This window comes from Perognathus longimembris, chromosome 6 (genome assembly GCF_023159225.1).
Source record: "Perognathus longimembris pacificus isolate PPM17 chromosome 6, ASM2315922v1, whole genome shotgun sequence".
NCBI classification, from domain to species: domain Eukaryota; kingdom Metazoa; phylum Chordata; class Mammalia; order Rodentia; family Heteromyidae; genus Perognathus; species Perognathus longimembris.
Window position 1 is genome coordinate 50,617,227 of NC_063166.1, and position 21,201 is coordinate 50,638,427.

Genomic DNA, 21,201 nt, shown 5'->3' on the forward strand with positions numbered 1-21,201 from the left:
CCTGTTTAAAATATCATCTCAATATTAGCAATACACTGAACAAAAAATTGGGGAAATTATTCACTTGGTATAAAATTGTCCTAGTTTGTCTAAAATGTGTATAGTAAGATTTTATTAACAAATATAATAATCTAATAATTTTCCAAAACACCAAAAATTGGAATTCTCCTTCAAGTGATGGATAGAATATTTACAATAACCAGTTCCACATGCAAAAATAATAGAAATACAGCTATGCTTAAAATGCAAAAGATTCTCTTTTCTATAAAACAGACATTTAATGACATTCTAAAACAGGCAAATGATGTCAAAGATATTGTTCAATAGACATACCATTATATTGTTTAAAGTTTTAAACTTTCTAGGTAAGCAAAATGTATAAGTAAACTTATTCAGAAATAAAATTATTATAATATTGCCACTGTTTTCCCCATAACACGCATTATTTACTCTAAGATACAGCTTTTTAAAGGCCAAAACTTTTAAATTTCTAGCTTAAGTTTATAATGTTAGGGTAAAAAATTATGGCTTCCTGGCCAATTTCATGATTTAACTCCCTGTTATAGACCTAAAAACAAAAATCTAAAACCTGTCATATGACTGAAAAACTATTACAGCTTGCCTGTTAGAAGGGAAAGTCTTTTTTTTTTTTATTGGTTTTTGTTGACGTGTGTGTGTGTGTGTGTGTGTGTGTGTGTGTGTGTGTGTGTATTTTAAGGAAATCATTTAATTGGACTCCATTATTATGATTTAGTAAGACCTAGCTAGGCATCTACCATACATTCTTACATTGTGCTAATAACTGTGTTAACTGGGAAACTGTTTTTAACCTAAAATATACAAATTTTAGGGAGAATCATTCAAGATATTTTTGAGTAGTTAAATAACCAGGATTTTACATTTTATAAAGAAAGTATAAGAGAACTACTGTGTCACAGAGAAATAACAAAGTCCTATAAATACAAGAGTAAACTTGCTAAGGCAAATTTTAAATAGCACAAGAGAGAGGGGGTGAAGAGAAGGAGTGAGGGAGGGAAGTGAAAAGGAGGGAGGGAAAGAGGGAGAGAGAAGGAGGGGGAGAGGGGGAGAGAGAGAGAGAGAGAGAACCATACTTCAGAAACTTCAGCTATTAGCAAATATTTAGAATAAACTTTGCTTCATTCTTCTAGCATTTTTCTCCTAATGACTCACATTCTTCTACAAAATCCTGTCTTTGGCACTATTCTTTATTCCTTCCCAACTGCAAAGACAATACTTTAGAGCCCTTCTCCAACTTGAAATTAGTCAAATGATTTCACAACTGGTTAAAACTAACCACAAATACAGCAAGTGTCTTGTTCCTAAATGACACTTCCTTTCTTGAGCATCAAGCAGTGAGTTATATTTTGAAACACATTTCAATTTGATGAGGAAATTTAGGCCCAATTGGCAATCTATTTGCTACTCTGGAAAGACAAAATCTCCCTCTCCGTGCGGGCTGGAACTCCACTTCAAAGCCGATCACAAGTCACAAGGTTTCTTCACTCTCCCAGGCCCCTCTTGCTGAGATGTCTGACAACAGCAAATCCCAACTCCGGTGGGGAGGGGGTGGAGACCAGCGCCTGCTTCAGATTTTTGTTGTTGTTGTTCATAAGATCAACACGTCAGAGATGCTCAGGTTCATCAAAGAAATAGAAATCTCTTTGCCTAGAAAAAACTTTCGTAATTTGCCACAGCCTATTTTTTTTTCAGATTAACTTTTTCATGTTAAGTATGTGTGAAACTACAAAAACCTAAACTATGAGAAAAGAAAAGTACCAAATCATATGAAATATGCTATTCTTGGCAAACAAAATAGACTCATTCATGATGTGAAGGCAAACCCAAGAGAAACAGGTAAAGGGCAAGTGCAGGGAGGGATCTCTTTGCCTTGGGAGAGCATTTGCCTTTTTTTTTTCTTCTTTTTTTAAAGCCCTGAGTGCCAGCATTGTTTTTGAGGCAGATAGAAGGAACAAGAAGACATTACCGAGAAGAAAACAAATTCCTTTGAAATCCAATTTAATCAACAGTATATAACCATCAATCAACTACAAATTTCTATTTCAATCTGGATGGAAAATATTCTGATCAAAAAGTTTGATAGAAAGTACCAGTGGAATATTATGATTTTATGTCTTTGAGTACACATAATATATTCTCTCTTTTTAAAATCATTTGCACACATTCAAATAGTGAGTGTTTCTAGCATGACAGTATGCAATGTCTAGAATGAGACAAAATGTTGAAGATTGTAAATTTTCCTTCCCGCAACTGTTCACCTCTTTTGAAGGAGCAATATTTGGTTGACTATGTTTCTAAACAATCAGAAAGTAACTCTCTGTAGACATTCTTCAGATGTGATAAAGTGCTTTGTTACTTAAAGATGGCAACTTTCCAGATACTACTCATGTACATGACAAAGCAACAATGAATAATATAACCACCTGTACTTCAAAGTGCTATCTTGAAGTTCTATAAGTAAAATGAGATTAAATAAATGTATTGCTTGAAAACTGAGTGATTGATACCCATCTGGAAAAAATTGTTAATACCTTTTCAATTTGGACAGCTAATCAACATGGACTTCGTGATAACGGTTTCATTTTTAAAATTATGCTTAGAATTGAGAAATAAAATACGATGGTTCATAAGTGACTTTTATATCTATGTATGTAATAAAATAACTATTTTTTACTTTCCTTATTGTCTTCGATGAAATTTTAAAATGACTTCCTATTTTAAGCCAATAAATATAATACAATTTAAATTGAAACAAGAGTTTAAAGGCCAAATTGGACTTTTCAGAAGGTTCCCAGCAACTGATTAAATATGTGCTTAAATGCTTCTTTGTATCATTAACTTGGGAAAAAATAAGTAGGTGATCCAGTGCAGGTAAGAAGGAAGACCTAGCCCAAGTATTAAAGATCCTGCAAAAGTAGCATCATGTTAAAGTTGCAACAATAAGGTTGTCATTAACTGATGACTGTAAACAAGCTCATTTAACTTTGCATTTTGTTCTTAGTACATATTTTGAATATTACTAGCAATATTCCTCTAGTTGCCACTTTCTTCCCAAAGTGACCACATGGAGTTTTCTCCCTATAAAGGGTAGAGTCTTTGCAAAACTACACTACAATGATCAAAACAACAATTCAAACAATAAGACAAAGCCAGGAGTGACATTCTAACCACAGGCCTGAAACCAAACAAAACATAACAGTTTTCATCTTGGAGACAAGTGCAAATGTCCCGTTAAACTTTAGTAGTTTCCCTCCCATTCTTCTTTTTCTCTTTTCCTTCCTTCCTTCCTTCCTTCCTTCCTTCCTTCCTTCCTTCCTTCCTTCCTTCTTTCCTTCCTTCCTTCCTTCCTTCCTCTCTTTCTCCCTCCCTTCCTTCTCTTCCTTCTGTTCTTTCTCTTTTTCTTTCTTTTTTTTCCACAGTAAACTCTTGCTTAGAAAGCATTGTTCTTGTTTCTCCTACTCCAGTTTCCAGGAAAACTTAAAATTGAATCTTCATTTCCTCTTTTATCATCTTTTTTTAAATTTGTGTTTTCATTTCCCTTTTATCAAATGCTTTTTAATTGCAAGATTGTTTTCAAAATTTAGTGAATATGGTCTACACAACTCCTTTTGTTTTAGCCTTTGTCTTGTTGAGCATTTGATAATTTTGAAGTTCTTTGCAGATATTTTTACAAATCAAAAGACAACAAAGCTGTAAACAATCACCAAATCTATGGTTTTGTATTTTCTGAGAGAAGCTACTGTTTTCACTTAATTTTCTACATTCATTTTCATATAACTCTATAGGTTGTTTTTCCAAAAATAACAACAAAAAGACCTATTGCAATATTTAAATTTTCGGGTTCGGGTTTTAGTTTTCTCCTTTTCTCGATGGGGGTAGTGATAGGAAAATGTATCTTAAGTCAGACACAAGGGAGGCCAGAAACAAAGAGAAAGAGAGTAAAGAACTCTACAAGTGCAAATAGAAGACGAAACATTTTAGCAAATAAAAGTTTACCTTCCTCTCCTGTTCAACTTCCATCCCCTCGGAGTAAAAACAAAATACAAGTTAGCATCTATGCATTTGCCAGCGTCTCTCTGTGTGTTTTCTCTCTTCTTTGGATTTGGATACTTTGAGCTAATTTGGAAGTATCCGTTTGGTGGCCCACAAAATGATGCTTAAGAATCTAAAGATGCATAAATTAGAGAGCGCTACAATGGCAGAGAACGGTCATTGTACCTCTTCTCTTTATGCGCTCTTATGGTGGAACCCAAGAGCTTTTTTTTTTTTTTAATTTTAATTTAACACTTTAGATGATGGAGCCAGTGAGGGGTTGATAGCTGGAAAGGATGCAGCCAGCCTTGCAAAACACCCCCTCCCAAACTTAGCCGCGCGTCCCCCCCCCACTCGCAATTACACTGGACTCTGCCACGGAGTCACTTCAGGAAAACTCGGGTGTGGCAGGAGACAAGTGTGGACAAGTGTCCACGTCTAGCCTGGACACCAATGCCCGAGTTTCTATTTCTAGTGTTCGAGGGCCATGGTAACTGGCGCGGATGGAGGCGCGAAGGATGGGGAAAGTAAAGGCGGATGATCTTTTCAAGAAACACCCAACTGCCCCCTTTACCTTTCTCGCCTCCGTTCCGGGGTGGGGGGGGGGGTGGGGGAGAGAGAAAAAGATGTCAATGACCATTGTTTGCTCGTTTGGGATGTTGCTCCGCCCCCCGAGTCTGTCGTAAACCTGGCGCTGGACTAAAATAAACCCCAGATCCCCGCAGCTCCGGGCGCTCGCCGCGCCACCGACTGCTCTCCACAGGCGCTGCCCGCCCGCCCGCCCGCCCGCCGCCGAGGTGGCGGCGACCACCGGCCGCCGCGTCCCGCCCGCGCCCGCCCCCACCCCGGGCCCCCCTACCTGGCGGTCCGCCGAGCCATGTCGTTGAGCCCCAAGCACACGACGCCCTTCTCCGTATCCGACATCCTGAGCCCCATCGAGGAGACCTACAAGAAGTTCGGCGGCGCCATGGACGGCGCGCCGCCCGGCTTGGGGGCGCCCCTGGGGGCCGCCGCCGCCTACCGCGCGCCGCCGCCCGGCCCCTCCTCGCAGGCGGCCGCCGTGGCAGGCATGCAGTCGCCCCACGCCATGACCGGGCACAACGCAGCGGCGGCGGCGGCGGCGGCGGCAGCGGCGGCGGCGGCGGCCGCCACGTACCACATGCCCCCGGGCGTCTCGCAGTTTCCGCACGGCGCCATGGGCGGCTACTGCAACGGCGGCTTGGGCAACATGGGCGAGCTGCCCGCCTATGCGGATGGCATGCGGGGCGGCGCGGCGGCCGCGGCCACCGGCTGGTACGGCGCCAACCCGGACCCGCGCTACTCGTCAAGTGAGCGGGGCGAGGAGCGCGGGCACTGCGGGCACTGCGGGCAGGCGGGCGGCCGCGGGCTTGGCGCGCCACAACCCCGGCGTTTAGGGTCCTGGCGTCCGCGCCCTGGGCGCGCTAGGGCAGGCGGCCCCGGCTTCCCGAGGCCACGCGCATTCGAGGATCCAGGGCCGCGACGTGGGACCGGAGGCGTCCTGGGCCTCCGCATGGGGCGCGCAAGGGGTGTGGAGACCCGTACTTGGGCGCACGGGGCTTTCAGAGACCCAGCTTGGGGCCCCGGCGGGCGTCTTAGGTCACGGAGTGGGGCGCGCGAGGTGCGTCCTGGGACCGAGCCTGGAGAAGCCTGGGGTGTCCTGGGTCCCACAGCCAGGGGCGCACAGGGGTGACTGGGCCCCTTGGCTCCTTAAGAGTGCTGGGGCCCCGGGCCGTGGCGAGCTAGGGGAATCCTGGGACTCTGTCGAGCGAGCGGGGAAAGCAGGGAAGCTCGTGCCGTCTGGGCGGCGGGAAGGGTCCCCGGAGGGCCTGGCGCTCACCGCCATCTTCTTGGCCTTCCCTCCCCATCCCACTCCCAGTCTCCAGGTTTATGGGGCCGTCGGCGGGTGTGAATGTGGCCGGCATGGGTTCGCTGACGGGCATCGCGGACGCCGCCAAATCGTTGGCTCCGCTACACGCGGCCGCGCCCCGCCGGAAGCGGAGGGTGCTCTTCTCGCAAGCGCAGGTGTACGAGCTGGAGCGGCGCTTCAAGCAGCAGAAGTACCTGTCGGCGCCCGAGCGCGAACACCTGGCCAGCATGATACACCTGACGCCCACCCAGGTCAAGATCTGGTTCCAGAACCACCGCTACAAGATGAAGAGGCAGGCCAAGGACAAGGCGGCGCAGCAGCTGCAGCAGGAGGGCGGCCTGGGTCCGCCGCCACCGCCACCACCGTCGCCGCGCCGCGTGGCCGTGCCCGTGCTGGTGAAGGACGGCAAACCGTGCCAGAATGGTGCCGGCACGCCCACGTCCGGCCAGGCTGGCCAGCAACCGCAGGCCCCGACGCCCGCGCCCGAGCTCGAGGAGCTGTCGCCCAGCCCGCCCGCGCTGCACGGCCCCGGAGGCGGCTTGGCGGCCCTGGACGTGGCGGCGGGAGACTACGGTGGAGGCGTGCTGGGCACCAACCTGCTGTATGGCAGGACGTGGTGACAGCGCGGGCTCCCCAAAAGGGTCCCGCCTGCAGCCCCGAGGGTCTACAAGAAACTGCTAGAACCAGTGGGGGAGATTGCGGAGGCCATGGAGATTTCAAAAACAAAAGCAAAAACAAATGGACGAGTCCCCCACAGGGACAGGCTCTGAACTTCTTTACTGGGGGCAGGAGACAGACAGCCCCAGAACTGAATAATGTCACATCACGCTTGGTGGAAGTGACTCCCCCCCCCCCCGCAAGTTTCTAAATTATTCGAAAAGCTGACCGAGTCCACATTCACTATGTTCCTGACCAAAGCTGCCACAGTTTGAAAAGTTGGAAACTTTCTTAGTGTTTGTAGCTCTTAAAAATCATCCCAGCTTTAAGAAGGTATCCTTGTCCGAGTGGCATTTATCTTGGGAGATTAATTTTCAAAGGGTCTCCCTAAGTGCAATTTCATTAATGTTTGATTGAAAGTAAATTGAATTGTAGTTCAAGGTGGATCATATGCACAGCGACATTCTTGCAGAGGAATTATTGCAATTAGGTTGAAATAGAGCTATAGAATAAAAAAGGATCAAAGTACTGCTTATTTGGGTTGATAGAGCTTTTTAAATTCAATGCGATTTCAGAATATCTTGAACTTTTGCATATAATCCCAGGGGAGCCCCCAGCCTTCCCCAAGATGCAACTCACCATAAGAAAGAAGGAGTTTGAACTACTTTTTATATATGGAATCTGGCCTCTCCAATTCAGCTGATAAAAGTTTCCTATCCAGTAGTCAAGGCATTTACTCTCTTTAATGTATTTTCTTCTGAATTTGAATACTTTGCTAAAGTACCAGAATGAGCAAGTAATTGCTAAAAAAAATTAGAAGAAATAGTAGGGTGGTCTATTGAATTGTAGTCAAGATACAAAGAAAAGGTAACATATTTATAATTTTTCCAACATATTTAGGACTTAATAGGACTTGCACCGATTTTGTTGGTGTTTTATTGTATAAATTATGTATCTACTGTTTAATATGCAATTTATATTTCCTATGTTTCAAATGAATATTTAAATATAACTTAAAAGAACCTTGAGTACTTTTTCCAAAAAAAAAAAGTCAAGTGGTCATTTCTTTTTCATTAATTATATTAGGGAAGGGATTTAAAAAATAAAACTAGTTGGCATGATGTGACAACACAGCTTATCTTTTAAATAACTTGTTTTGGGGAAAATACTATGAGACAATGGAAAAAAGTCCGTTTATAAGAAAAATAAAAGTTAAAGAAATAATATGGGTCAAGCATGATTAAAACACATAGTTGCCAGAGACCCCCAAACCTCTTCTACATTTGAAGCTTGAGAAAAGCTGTTTGGGACTGAAATATTTCATCGTATTGTTTAAAAATTTTTTTCTAAATGTACAAAATGAATCCATAGCAAAAAATTTTTTTTCTAAATGTACAAAATGAATCCATAGCAAGGTATTATAAATGTTAAATTTGCACTTTCTCCAAACTGTATTTTATAAAGTAAATTCTTTGGGTTTTGTTTTTGCTTTTTTTCTGCTTCTTTCGGTTTTGTTTTAAATAACTGCACCTCCTTTGTGGAGGATCCCCTTTATTTAGGGGCTGTGGATGCACTTTTGGAAAGTGAGGTTTCATTTTAAAAATTTACATTAGAAGAAATGATTTCAGCGAATTTATTTAAGAATAATGCAGTAAACCTAAAGAAAAGTGTCCCAGCTTTGGTTTTTGCATAATAGATTAACTTTACAAACAACCAAACAGGCATAACTATGACTGCTGAGTTGGAGTTCAAAGTGCTTGTTTATATTTTATATGATTTTAAAATTAGTTCCAGAAAAATCTGTTCTAAAAATCCACATGGTTTTTCATAATTTTTTTATAGCCCAATACCTACAAAAGCAATAATAGCTTATGGTTTGATGACACCAGAAATTAAATTTAGGGAAAATAAATCTTCATGGGCATTTTCCCCCTTGATAGTTTATTTCCAGAATAAAGAACCCCTTAGACTAATGAACTCTATCAAAAATAATGTCATCATTAAGAAGAAACAATTTGTATTCTGACAGTGTATCTAGGGTAGCTATACCTTTTCCATTCAGCCTTTGAAAAGCAGTAAAAGACCTAAGCCAGAAGTAATTGCTGCAAAGGACTACACCCAGAGATTTACTGAGTTTATACTCACACTCCAGGATTTAGGAAAAGGTTTGATTCCTGAAAATTTAAAGAATGTTTTTACTTTAGGATTCCATCTTTTGATTAATGCAAGGCAAGAACTTTTTTTTTTCTTTTGTAATTAGTACTTTGCAGATCCTTTATAAAAACACAAATGGCCAGACTAGGTGAAACTCATTAACTGAAGAGGAGGATAAGTGTCTTCACAACCAAGAGGGAGAACTGGCGCTGGGTCTGAGTGGAACAAAGCCCCCTTCAGAGTTTTGTAGAGGCTACAGCAATCCAAGGCTCCAGAGATGCTAACTCTGCAGATGTAACATTCGCCTACACGGTTTCGGGTCTAGCTAACCATCATTTCCAATTGAGGCAGACACCAAAATGCAGAAAGAAAACCAAAGGGGAATGGCAGATTGCAGGTACTTCGCTGCATTGGGATGCAAATGTGTGCAATTTTGAAGGACACAAGGAGAGTATTTTCTGTATGAAGGGGGTGAGGGTGTCTTCTATTTAAGATTTTGCTTAGAAATACAACCTAAAGGTCAGAACAAGTAGTCAATCAGACTTCTATCCACACAGATGTTGTGTTCAGACTCCATTCGGTTAGCAATTGTTTGCTTTCCATTTAAAGCAAACCCGGAGGCTCAATCCTGTTCACTAAAGTGCAAGCACCTTCTTCCGTAGCCTTGCTTTGTTAACTGCATTGAATAGCGATGTAAAATTTTTAAATCTGTGAACCATAATTATATAAAGATGTATCGGTTGGGTTTTTAGATATGAATCTGTGCATATGAGAAAGCAATGCCAAGTCAATTATACATTTGATAAAATATAAGTAGCCTGTTATTGGTGGTGAGAATTTCTGGTGAAATTTAAGAGAAGATGGAAGGAAAACTGCATCTACACCTTGTTAGAAGTCTGCTCTCTCCAGTAAGTATTACAGTCCCCCTGGTTTCAAGGTCACTTTTATTACATCTAAGTTTAGCCACAGAAAGTTTCAGGGAGAGTTTTAAAAAAATTGTTGGGTTTTGCTTTAGAATACTTACCTAAAGTTCAATGAAATGTTTAAAAAAATCAGTATAACCTCAGCTTCTGTTATTGTTTAGGTGACTGACTGATAATAAAATTTGAATTGCCAATTGCCTAAATTTAGGTTGTGCAAACTAATTTTGCAACAATGAACAGCTCTAGTCCCATTCCACTCACATCCATTAGTCTGTTCTCTTGATCCTCATCCCAGAGTATGGGGAAACAAGCCCGAAGAGCATTGGACGTAACTCCGAATGAAGACAACGTCCTCAGAAAAGGGGCCATCTGTTATATCATTCGTTCGTTTTGTCTTTTTCCTGGCTAGAAACAGAACTCCATCACCAGGAATAGATTCTGGCGGGATTCAATTTTCCGATCCTTTTGGGTGGACTCAAGTTGCCGGTTCAATGGGACGATGGTAAACTGCTACAGTGCGGTGTAGGAGAGGGTGGATGACAAATTGGCAATGTCTGCATTTTACATTTCTAAGCATAGCTAAAGTTAATCGCAGACCCCGAACTTAACATAGCTGCTGGGAATTTAAAAAGAAAGAAAAGGGACGATTTCCGATGTTTTCTTACAGGTTTGGAGCTTGCACTTGGATTGATGATGAAACGGAACTGGCCGGGGTGCAGAAGCCAACGCGAGAGTCAGGGCGCCCGGGAGGTCGCCACAGTCCCACCTCGAGGGGCCTGGAGGGCTGACCTTTCCCATGCCCACCTTGCTGCCCGCCGCGGGCAGCTTGCTGAGCACCCTGAGCACCGGGACCATCGGCGAGGTTTGCGCACGGCATCGGGAGCAGTGACTGCAGACTGGGGAGACGCCCCAAGTGACCGCTGGCCAAGAGCTTTCCGACCCTGTCAGGAGGGAACGGGGACCAGCTGCTTATTGTGGCTTTGATTCCTTGCGGAGTAGCTCGCCAGTCCCGGCAGCACCAGCCGCCCGCTTCTGGGCACAGCGCCTGGCTGTGAGTTCCTGCACCCCGACCTCCTGTAGGCTCAGCCCAGGCACACCCCATCCCCATTCAACTCCGGGGAAGGGGATAAAAAGAGCTAGGGCAGGACCCTGGCCCCACCTCGGTCTGTTCCTGGAGTCTGGCGTCATCGCAGGAAAATTAACCTATCGGTCATTACACCCCATTTGCCTTTGTAACGCTAAATGGCAATCTGATGGCAGTTGCAGAAGGCTTTGTACTTTAACATACATTACCCCATTTGATCTTCACAGAGAAGACAGCTGCTCATTACGAGTCCCTACCGCCACAGTAGTCAGGCTGTTTCCAGGTTCTAAGATTTTTAAAAACCTTTATGAGGCTGAAAAAAAAGTGCCCTATTTATAGATAATATAATGGAGTGCAATTAGGTACTTTAAAAATGGCCCGTTGACTTTGACATTAGAATTTTGAAGAAACGTTTATAGCTGTAAATATTGCACTTTTAAAAAGCCTTTATTTGAAACAGGGACTCTTTTTTTTTTTTTTTTTGGTAGAACACTTAGACAAGGGGACAAGTTGGAAGGAAATGGGGGAAGAAAGCATGAGATAGGGAACATTGGACTATTCTTAAGAGGGAATTTATTGTCACCTTTTGCTCTAGGTCATCTTCAAACCCAGTTTCCTATGATCCATTAAAAACTGAATTCGGTCAAAGACAGCCTTGCGAGGGCTTCCAACTAAAGGGCTGAGAAAATAGAAGTGTGGATTTCAGGTTTATGACGCTACATACATTTAGGAGAAGCTTTGGAAAATGCAATACTTTGTTTGGATGAGTATGCATTTTTAGTCTTTGGAGCACTACAGAGAAATCTGATACCAAAAGGCATTAACACAAGGTAGAGGTGACCCTGTAACATAAGGGTTGTCAGCAATTCCTGGTGGAGACTGTCCCAACAATAAAAGGATCCTACTCCAGTCACCTCTTATCAGCAATGAACAACTTAATTATCTTCCTAGTCAAGTTTAGGTGGGATTAGCTAAGATTAACAAGTGTGCTTCAGTTAATATTAAAACAAAAATGCCCTAAATCAGAAGGTCAAAGATAAGCCTCATCCAACAAATCTTAGGTTAGGATGGAAGACTTGAGATGGTGTAGCAAATTCTTTGTGTCTCATGCCTCTTTTGTTACAAGAAAACATGTAAGAAAGTGGTGTGAACTCCAAATAACAGTTCAGGAATTATAGTGTGCTTAGTTACCAGGGGGAAAGATGAGAATAACTGAACTCAACCTTTTAAAATATGCTAAGGAGTATAGACTATAACTATGAATTAAAATCTTGAAGTTGAAATTTAGAACAAGTCCTTAAAATTTATAAAACTGTAAATAACTTATTCTCCCAGACTTTTTCAATAATGAACATATTACTTTAATAAAATATTTTGTTGGATTGTCTTGCTGATTATATCCTCTTAAAATCATTGACTTGCTTTTGATATCCAATTGTAGGACTGAATTATTTTCTGCAAAAGGTGATTTATAAAGACGACTTGCTTAGACTGAGAATAGGGCACACATCTGCAATCCCATCTGTGCAGGAGGCAGAGGTAAGAGGATCCAGTTCAAGACCAGCCAGCAGGGAAAAAAGGTGTGAGACTCTATGTAAAAAAAGATGAGTGTGGTGGTGCACAGAATCATCATCTGAGGCCAGTGAAGGAGAAAAAAGAGGCAGACCCTACCTGAAAAACTAAAGTAAAAAGAGGGGGGAAGGGAAGGCATGTTTCAAGTGGCAGGCCCTAAGTTCAAACCCCAACATCACCAACAAACAAAAATATAGCAACTATGCTTAGTCAAGATTTTCAGTTGAAATACTATAAAAGTAATACACAAAGACAAGAGTGTTTAAAATGTGGCTTTATTATTTTTTTTTTACTAAAGTCCAGAAATTTCTGTAAGACAAGTACATTAATGAAATGTTTTCAAATACTGAACAATATATACTCTGAGTGTTTCAGCTCAAATGTTCATACCTAATTCTTGTGCATTAAAAATCAGCATGGATCTTAGATGATCTAGAATACACTGTGTTTTAAAATCCACAGCTGGTTTGATTTATAACCATAAAGAAAAAACCAGTTCTCCTAATTTCATCAAATGTGTTCACAAGCAATAATAAATTCAGATTCACTGTATTATGCAACACACATCTTTGGAAAGCAACATAAAACAGTGAGACCAGTAGAAATATACAGTTAAAAGAAATACACAAAGTATTGTAGTTTTATTAAAAACTACTACTTGAGAAAGAAATCTCCTTTCCACAAATAGCATAAAACTGTAGAATGATGAAAGGATTTGGGAAAGCTTTACAAAAGCTTAATTCCAATTGTATCTTCCTGATGATGGTGGCAAAGGGTATTTCCTTCCTTCTCTGGGGTATCCCTGAAAATAAACAAAAGAGAGTTTGCCTTTTGGATTAACACCCTTGCAAAGAAATTGATTTTACATCTCAGGAAAAACATAAAGAAGCCGAGTATGTCTTAACATATAACACATCTTAACATATAACACATGCAAAGTCCCAATAAATAGGTGCTTTGAATCCAGAGCTTAGAGCTTGCTACAAAGCAGAAACAGAAAACTAGCACACAGGCTATCATTAAAAAACAAGCCTTAACAACCACACCTAAAAATTCCCTAAAATGCACACAAGTGAACTATAGAAATGTTTTCTGTAAACAACAATATGTACAGTGTTGCTCTCAATTCTGTCACCACTCTGAGCAGGACTTGAAAACACATTCTTGTACCCACATCATCTGTAAAAATATTACTTGCATAGGGAAAGTAATTTTGTTTAATTGAGGTAAGAAACTTGGAATCATTAAATCTTTTTATTTGGTTGGCCATGACTTGAACTTATAGGGCCTGGGCACTGTCCTTGAGGTTGTGCACTCAAGGCTAGCACTCTACCACTTAGAGCCACAGCGCCACTTCCGGTTTTCTGGTAATTGGATATATGAGTTTCATGGAGTCCCCTCCCAGGTTGGCTTTGAAACTGTGATGTTCAGATCTCAGTCTCCAGAGTAGCTACTAGGATTACCGGCATGAGCCACCAGAGCTCGGCTAGCAATCATTAAATCTTAATGAATAATTATTTTCAGGATGTATTTTTATTTAGCAGTAAATAGTACAGTATTAATAAACTTAAGGTTATTTCAACTGATTATAATCATAAAAGTTATAACATATCCTTCTAGTATGCTTGCAAATAACTTTTCTATAGAACTCAAGTTAAATGTTACATCCCTTCTGCAATAATTCCACTTCTAAGAGGTATAGATATAGGTTAACAGTCAAGCACTTGCCTAGCATGTGTGAGGCCTGAGTTTTGATGCTCTGTATTGAAAAAAAAGTGAAAAAAAGGAAGAAGCTAAATCTCATTCTAGGCTTCCAGGGTTCTAAAATAGAACAACCCTTCATTGTGCTACAGAGGATTTTTGGTAGTTTCAATTATAGTGTATGCAAGACCCTCAGAACCACAATGTAGATTAACAGCTTTGCCAGTAACATAACCTAGGCCTACAGCCCTGTTTTCTTCTGGCTATTTTTGAGACAATGCCTTGCTTACTGCCTAGTGAAGCAAGATTTTCCTGTTAGGCTTCCTGTAGCTGGGATAACGGAAGTACAAGTCTAGCTCTCCACTATGAAGAGGTCTCATTAGCTTTTCTACTTGGGCCAGCCTCCAACCTCAATCCTCCGAACCTCAGTTTCCTAGGTAGCTATGATTACAATATGAGCCACCAGGCCTATCTGTTGCACAGCAGAGTTCTTGAACAAGAGATGCCCTCCACAGAAGGCAGTTAGAAGATGAACAGGGGTTAGTAGTGTAATCAGCTAGTCTTCAGCTCTACTGCCCAATTTTACGGGGGTTCAGAGTCAGAGGGGTTCCTGACTTGCACTAATCATTCTCCAAGGGGTCTTCTGTCTGTCCTCATTAAAAAATTGCTGCTGTCTGGGTGCCAGTGGCTCACACCTGCAATCCTACCCACTAAGGAGGTTGAGATGAGGACTGAGGTCTGAAGCCAGCCTAGACAGAAGTCTGTGAGATTATCTCCAATTAACCAATCTCCAACTGGAAAGGAGAGGTATGGCTCAAGTAGGAGTGCCAGCCTGGAGCAAAAAAGGCTAAAGGATAGTGTCCAGGCCCTGAGTTCATGCCCCAGTACTGTCACATGGGCACACATGCACACAAAAGCTATTAAATAACCCAGTGTTATCTAAACTGTTGTAGCATAGTCAGACTCAAGTAGTTCATGTAACTTTTTAGAGGTTATGGATTAAAAGAATTCAAAGTAAAAAAAAAAAGAGAAAAAATGATTTTAATGAATTATGATGCCCTCCAAAAGGCATCTGCAGTTAAGGTGATAACTTTCTTTTTTGGGGGGTGGTGGTGATTTAGGGGGTGCCATTCCTGGGGCTTGAACTCAGGGCCAGGGCTCTGACTTTGAGCTTTTGTGCCCAAGGTTACTGTTCTACCACTGAAGCCACAACTCCATTTCTGGCTTTTTTGGAAATTAGTCTCATGTACTTTCCTAGTAGGCTGGCTTTGACTGCAATCCACAGATCTCAGCCTCCTGAGTACCAAGGATTACTGGTGGCCGTGCAGCCTAAGGTGATTACTTTCTAGTAAGGTTAAGAGAACTTGTAAAAATACATGTAAAAAGGCCTCTGGACACATGGCAAGAACCCAAGCTAGAAAATTAGCATGCAAAGCACTGTAAAAGGCCTGTAGACAACACTAGGTAAGCAATTTAAAAACCACTTCACATCACTGCAGGTGCCAAACCCACGAACACCACACTGAATTGCAGCATTCTTATCCTCTTGTCTAGCAAGGATTTGATTAAAGATCATGTCAATGCTGCCCAGGGTGTGAGACTGTTGGGGAAATTATGTTTAATAGACCCCAGTCTTACATGCTGCTAAAACTGGATGGTATCAAGAGAAGAAAATGAAGCTAGCTTACTAAATTTATGAATCATAGTACTACTCATCCAGGGACATGGCTGTTTACATTCAGTAGAAAAAACGAAGGTAGTGCTGGTGCCTCACACATGGAATCCTAGCTGTTCTGAAGGTGGAGTGAGAGGATCATGGTTTGAGGCCAGCCTGTTACACCAGCTATGCTTGGAAGAATACCTAGGAGAACTGTAGTCCAGGCTAGATAGGACAAAAACAAAGACCCTATCTCAGAAATAACCAAAGCAAAAAGGACCGGTCATGGCTCAAGTGGCAGACAATCTGCGAGCAAGCACTAAGCCCTGAGGTCAATCTCAGCACTACAAAAAAAAACTTTTAAGGGAAAAAAAAGTCTTCAAAGAGAGACATCTTTCCATGAGGTCAGATATCAACAAGTCAAGAAAGGAGACTTCTAATATGAATAAAGACAATGGTTGAATAAGTATTATTTTTAAATTCCAGAAAAAAATCTCATCTACTATGACAAATCTAGTTTCCATTAAAGAATAATATCCTTAAAGAATAATTTCCTTAAAAGGAAAACAATGTATTTTGATGACTGACTTACACTTGTGCTAATTATCACTGATTGCAATAATAAAATGAATTTCTGGGCTGAAAATTCTTTTAGTGTCTTCACTGCTTAGTAAGGCAGATACTTACCTTGAGTACGTTTCTAATGACATATACAAGTTCAGCTGAATTGTCTTCTCCAGAAACACTGGTGAGAAAGTACTTAGTCCTGAGAGTCATGCTAATGCAAAGTCAACAGTTATGCTTTTTACCCACAGACCATGCTGCATTACCTGTCTCCCTCCACGATCATCTCGCCTGGGTGGATAGCCACCAGGTCCGCCAAGCATCTGGTACTGGTTTGGCTGAAAGGGTGCATTTTGGGACTGGAGCATCCGGTTCCATGGAAGTAATGGTTCAGCCCCAACGCCCCTGTGGAAAGGTACCATGTTTTTATTATGGCCCATTTTACAGAACCAAGTCAACAAATGGCACATTCTCTATTTTTTAGGACAATACTATTTTCCCCATTTGTCATATGGGATCTATAGTATCAAAGTGACTTTTATGTTTCTTATGCCCAGTGAAATCTAACAAACATTATTAAGTATCAGTATTTATTAAAGAGTGATTCAAAACATCTGACTTTTAAAAAGAATGTTTATTTTTAATTGTAAAACTTTTTTAGTCGTTTGAAGATTTAGATCTAAGATCACCAAGTTGGCTATATTTATGATGCTATCTGAAGAGTAAACACGTATAAGACATGAAAATGAGGCTTTACTTTCAAAAATATCCAGACGTGTTCTTGGAATCCATTATTTCAAGTTAATTGCAGGTTGCAAATGAATTCTTACTGCTAAGTATTTTGAATCCAGGGTAGGGGACTTGGCTGTTTTTTCCCATCCATTATTCTGCTCAATATGTCAGAGGGTCTGATCGGGAGGAAACCTTTTCAAGTTCTATTGATGCAGCTTTCAATTGACCATGGTGACCTAGCAACACGAGCACTAATTGGCATGGGCTGACTGGCATTTGGTGTACAGTTTACATGGGAACACAGATTCAACAGCTATTATAACCCAGTTTGCTGTCCCAGATTACTGGTTGAAAGAAATGTTTTAATTGTCTTCAAGTGCCTGTTTTAACTTTGCAGATATAAAGCAACAGGTATAAGGGATTAAATCATAATTAAAATCTGTCATATAAACAATGTGGCTAGGATATGTACTTTCTAAAGGTATTCACCATTTAAGATGTAACTTTTTGTGAGGTATTTTATCCAATTTCTATTTTGTAAAAGTCAGCACAAGAATTAAACAGAAGCAAAACACTCCAGTGTATTTTAACATAAGAAACGTTGGGGCTATGAATGATGCCAAGAATAATTCAAGGCAAGCACTCTACTAGGTCATATTCCCAGCCCCTGCCAAGAATAATTCAATAGAAATTTAAATTCATTAAGGTGCTGGCTAGCCACTATTAGCTATAAATAGCGTATGAGTTTCACTTTTTTTGGGAAAAAAAAAATCTTAAGAGGTAAAAGAACCAAGCATGGGCTCATTGGGTGATGCATTCTTCTTGAGCTATTCAAGCCTGGACCCATCTTTGCTACCCTCTACTCTTGGCTCTACCCTTCACTCTCCTCTCTTCACTCAGAACATTCCTTCTTAAGGCAGGGAGGGGCAGGAGGAAACCCAACTATAATTTTTATTCTGAGCAATGGCTCAGCAAACAGGTCTCTGAAGAACTTGAGAAAAGCCAAAGCTATCTTTATAGTTAGTGGCAGAAACTGGAGCTAAAATGTAATGTGTTATGATTTGAAGTAAGTTAAAAGTCTGTATCTCAGAAAGAAATGCATACATTTAGTGCTTACAATTATTTTATAGGCTCATTGTTAGTACAAATAAATCCTGTGAAGAGCATCTCCTCTGTTAAGAGTAAAAACGACTATTCAGGCAGGTAGGACAATCTTCCCTTGTCTCTTCAGAAGTGAGAGATAGTGAGGGGTTAAGATGTATATCATGACCAAAGAGGCTTGTTAATACTGATCCAGTTGCACAAAACCCACAAGCCAAACATGTGACATACACACTGTATTAAAGGTGATAAGGTTTTCTTTTTAGTTTTAGATCAATAAAATGCATGCAAATGTATTTCAGGAAAACTTGCTGGCATAATTTATACTGAAAGCACATTTTCCCCCGTTCTGGGGCTTGAACTCAGCCTGGGTGCTGTTCCTGAGCCTCTTTGTGCTCAAGGCTAGTGCTTTACCATTTGAGCCACAGCGCCACTTCTGGCTTTTTCTGAGCAGTTTATTAGAGAGAAGAGTCTCAGGGACTTTCCTGCCTGGGATAGTTTCGAACTGCCATCCTCAGATCTCAGCCTCCTGAGTAAGTAGGATTATAGGTGTGAGCCACTGGTGCCTGGCTGGCTGACAGCACACTTTTAAAATGTTATGTTCTGGGGCTGGGGATTTAGCTCAGTGGGAGAGCACCTGCCTGGCAAGCACAAGGCCCCAAGTTCAGTCCTCAGCTCTAGGAAAAAAAAAAAATCTATAAAATGTTATATTGTAATGATATGTTAGGAAAAAAGCCAACAGTATAAAAACAATTTTTTTTTGCTTAAAGTGATTACTGATATTGTTGACAAAGATTTTTATGACTAGAAACCATTATAATAATGAAAAATAAGTGACAGAATAAACAGAGCATTATTACCCTGCTGTTCATTCGTAGGAAGGTCTTTATTTTCATAAGGTAGACCTATTTGTTACTTAATTTGCCTATGAGAATGTGTTCTTAAGGTCTGACATAAACACTAAAACAATTCTATCTTAATTTTTCAAAGAACTGGCAGTTAGAAACTGGGGCAACTGATTTGATGTAGTTAGCATCATGGTGACAAAAATATTTCAAAGTACTCCTTTGGAAAGTAGCTGACAACATGGAATGACAATTTACGTAGTTTTAACTTATGTATATGGCTAATCAGTTTTTAAAGATGTTCTATGATTAATTGGTCTGAACACTCACAGGTTATGAGGGCAGCAGGATGGAGGGTTTTCATGTTGTAGTTAAATTTATTTTTGAGACAGTGTTGTAGTCCAGGCTGGCTTTGAACTTATAATCCCCTGCTGTGATTATAAGCACAGGCCACCATGACTGGCTCTGGATGAATTTTTATATCAAAGTACTATATGAATTATAAATAATATTCTATAGCAGGAAGCAATTCAAAGCATAACCCTGTAGTTGAGCAAACAAGTCACGCTCAAAATTCTCTTTGCTAAAAGGATTCACAACACATACTGAAAATAGTGTAGTGGAAATGTACTGAACTAAGGATCAGTAAATCTTGGCTCTTGTAAGAACTTCACTACTTATAATATCTGGGCAAAGTCAGAGTAGTTTCTCCTCCATGTCTCCTAAACCGGAATGGTTGGACTGACACAAACTGTAGAAACAAATTATGTAGGTCTGGGAACTTGTAGCTCATGCCTGTAACCCTAGCTACTCAAGAGGCTGAGATCTGAGGATCCTGGTTCAAAGCCAGCCAGCCCACCCGCCTGGGCAGGAAAGTCCCTGAGACTCATACCTGTAGTTAACCACCAGAAAACTGAAGTAGTAGTGGTAGTGTGGCTCAAAGTGGTAGAGTGCTAGCTTTGAGCAAAAGAACTCAGGGACAGCACCCAGGCCCCAAAAGTTCATGTCACTCCCCCGCCTCCCCCCAAAAAAGATGCAATGTGTCTTATCAGCTAGTAAAGAAGTTTAGGATCCCAGAATTCAAAGTTAATTAAAAAAACAATTCTCTGTCTTCTTCCTTCTTCAATCTCCCCCAACCCTCTCCCCTGCTTTTTTTGTAACTGGAGTTTGAACTCAGACCTTTTCATTTGCTAAGCAAGTACTTTACCACTTGAAACACACACATCCCACTCCCCTTTTTGCTTTTGCATAGAGTTGCTGTTGTTTTATTTCCTAAAGGACTGCTTCTGACTACCATCCCCCTATCTATGGCCTCTTAAGTTGCTGTGATGATAGGTACACACCACCTGCTGGCTTATTATTTAAGATGGTGCTTTACTAACTTTTGGACCAGTCTGGCCTCAAATCGTATCTTTCCAATCTTCCTGCCTCTTGAACAGTAAGGATTAACAGATATGAGCTACCATGAGCTACCATGTCTGGCTGTTCAAATATGATCAAAACCAAAGGCTTGAAGATAGAATTCTATTATTGCTCATATTTAACTTGTTTTCGTGTGCGTGTGTGTGTGTGTGTGTGTGTGTGTGTGTGTGTGTGTGTGTGTTCTGGGCTGGGCTTCAACTCAGGCCTAGGCCCCGTACCTGAGTTTTTGTGCTCAAGGCTAGTGTTCTACCACATGAGCCACAGCTCTACTTCTGATTTTTTTTTTTTTGGTGGTTAATTGGAGATAAGAATCTCATGGTTTTTCCTGCCCATGCTGGCCTTGGAACTGTGTGATCCTCAGATCTCAGCCTCCTGGGAAGCTAGGAATACAGGCATGAGCCACTGGGGCCTGGCTCAAGCATGGTTTTAAATATGTGATTAACCCAAAAATAAGCAACAAGGTATGGAAGTGTGACTCAAGTGGTAGAGTGCTTGCTCACTAGTTCAACCTTTAGTACAAGACCAAACAAAACTACCTACCCTACAAAACTTGTCCAAACAAACCTGCTGTGTTCACAAAGATAATACTAGTACTTGGCAAAGAAATGTACAGACAATGATCTTAGGAAGAAGCTGCCACGACTGGAGCTAGAGCCTCAGAAGTAGACCAGATGCCTTTGAAGTCTCTGTGGCTTTATATTATGCTCAGAGTAAACATTTGCATTTTTTTGTTCTAGGGAAAAGTTTCTTGTTAAAGAATGGTATGGAAGAGTGAGCTTAGGTAGTAAGCTTCTAAACCACATGTCTCAGCTTCTATATCAGTAAAACTG

General features: G+C 41.3%; 2 protein-coding genes across 3 annotated transcripts in view; one reads left to right on the forward strand and one right to left on the reverse strand.

The window, feature by feature from the left end:
* Positions 1–4,936: 4,936 nt before the first annotated feature.
* Positions 4,937–6,579, forward strand: Nkx2-4 (NK2 homeobox 4). The gene is made up of 2 exons (XM_048348710.1): positions 4,937–5,399; positions 5,969–6,579. The coding sequence occupies exons 1-2, from the start codon at positions 4,949–4,951 to the stop codon at positions 6,577–6,579; spliced, it is 1,062 nt and encodes a 353-aa protein (XP_048204667.1). The 5' UTR covers positions 4,937–4,948.
* Positions 6,580–12,610: 6,031 nt separating this feature from the next.
* The window catches only part of Xrn2 (5'-3' exoribonuclease 2), a 74,942-nt gene continuing 66,351 nt past the window's right edge, over positions 12,611–21,201 (reverse strand). For both annotated transcript variants that reach the window (XM_048348708.1, XM_048348709.1), the window contains 2 exons: positions 16,538–16,676; positions 12,611–13,151 (listed from right to left, as the gene is read on the reverse strand). In XM_048348708.1, the coding sequence (XP_048204665.1) occupies positions 13,086–13,151; positions 16,538–16,676 (205 nt within the window). In that variant the 3' untranslated portion in view covers positions 12,611–13,085. The remainder of the gene's footprint in view (positions 13,152–16,537; positions 16,677–21,201) is intronic.

Excerpts from the sequence above, each read along its gene's own strand:
- Nkx2-4 (XM_048348710.1), top strand. The coding sequence starts at position 4,949 with ATGTCGTTGAGCCCCAAGCACACGACGCCCTTCTCCGTATCCGACATC. Across the intron at positions 5,400-5,968 it reads GGACCCGCGCTACTCGTCAA|TCTCCAGGTTTATGGGGCCG; the intron begins GTGAGCGGGGCG and ends TCCCACTCCCAG.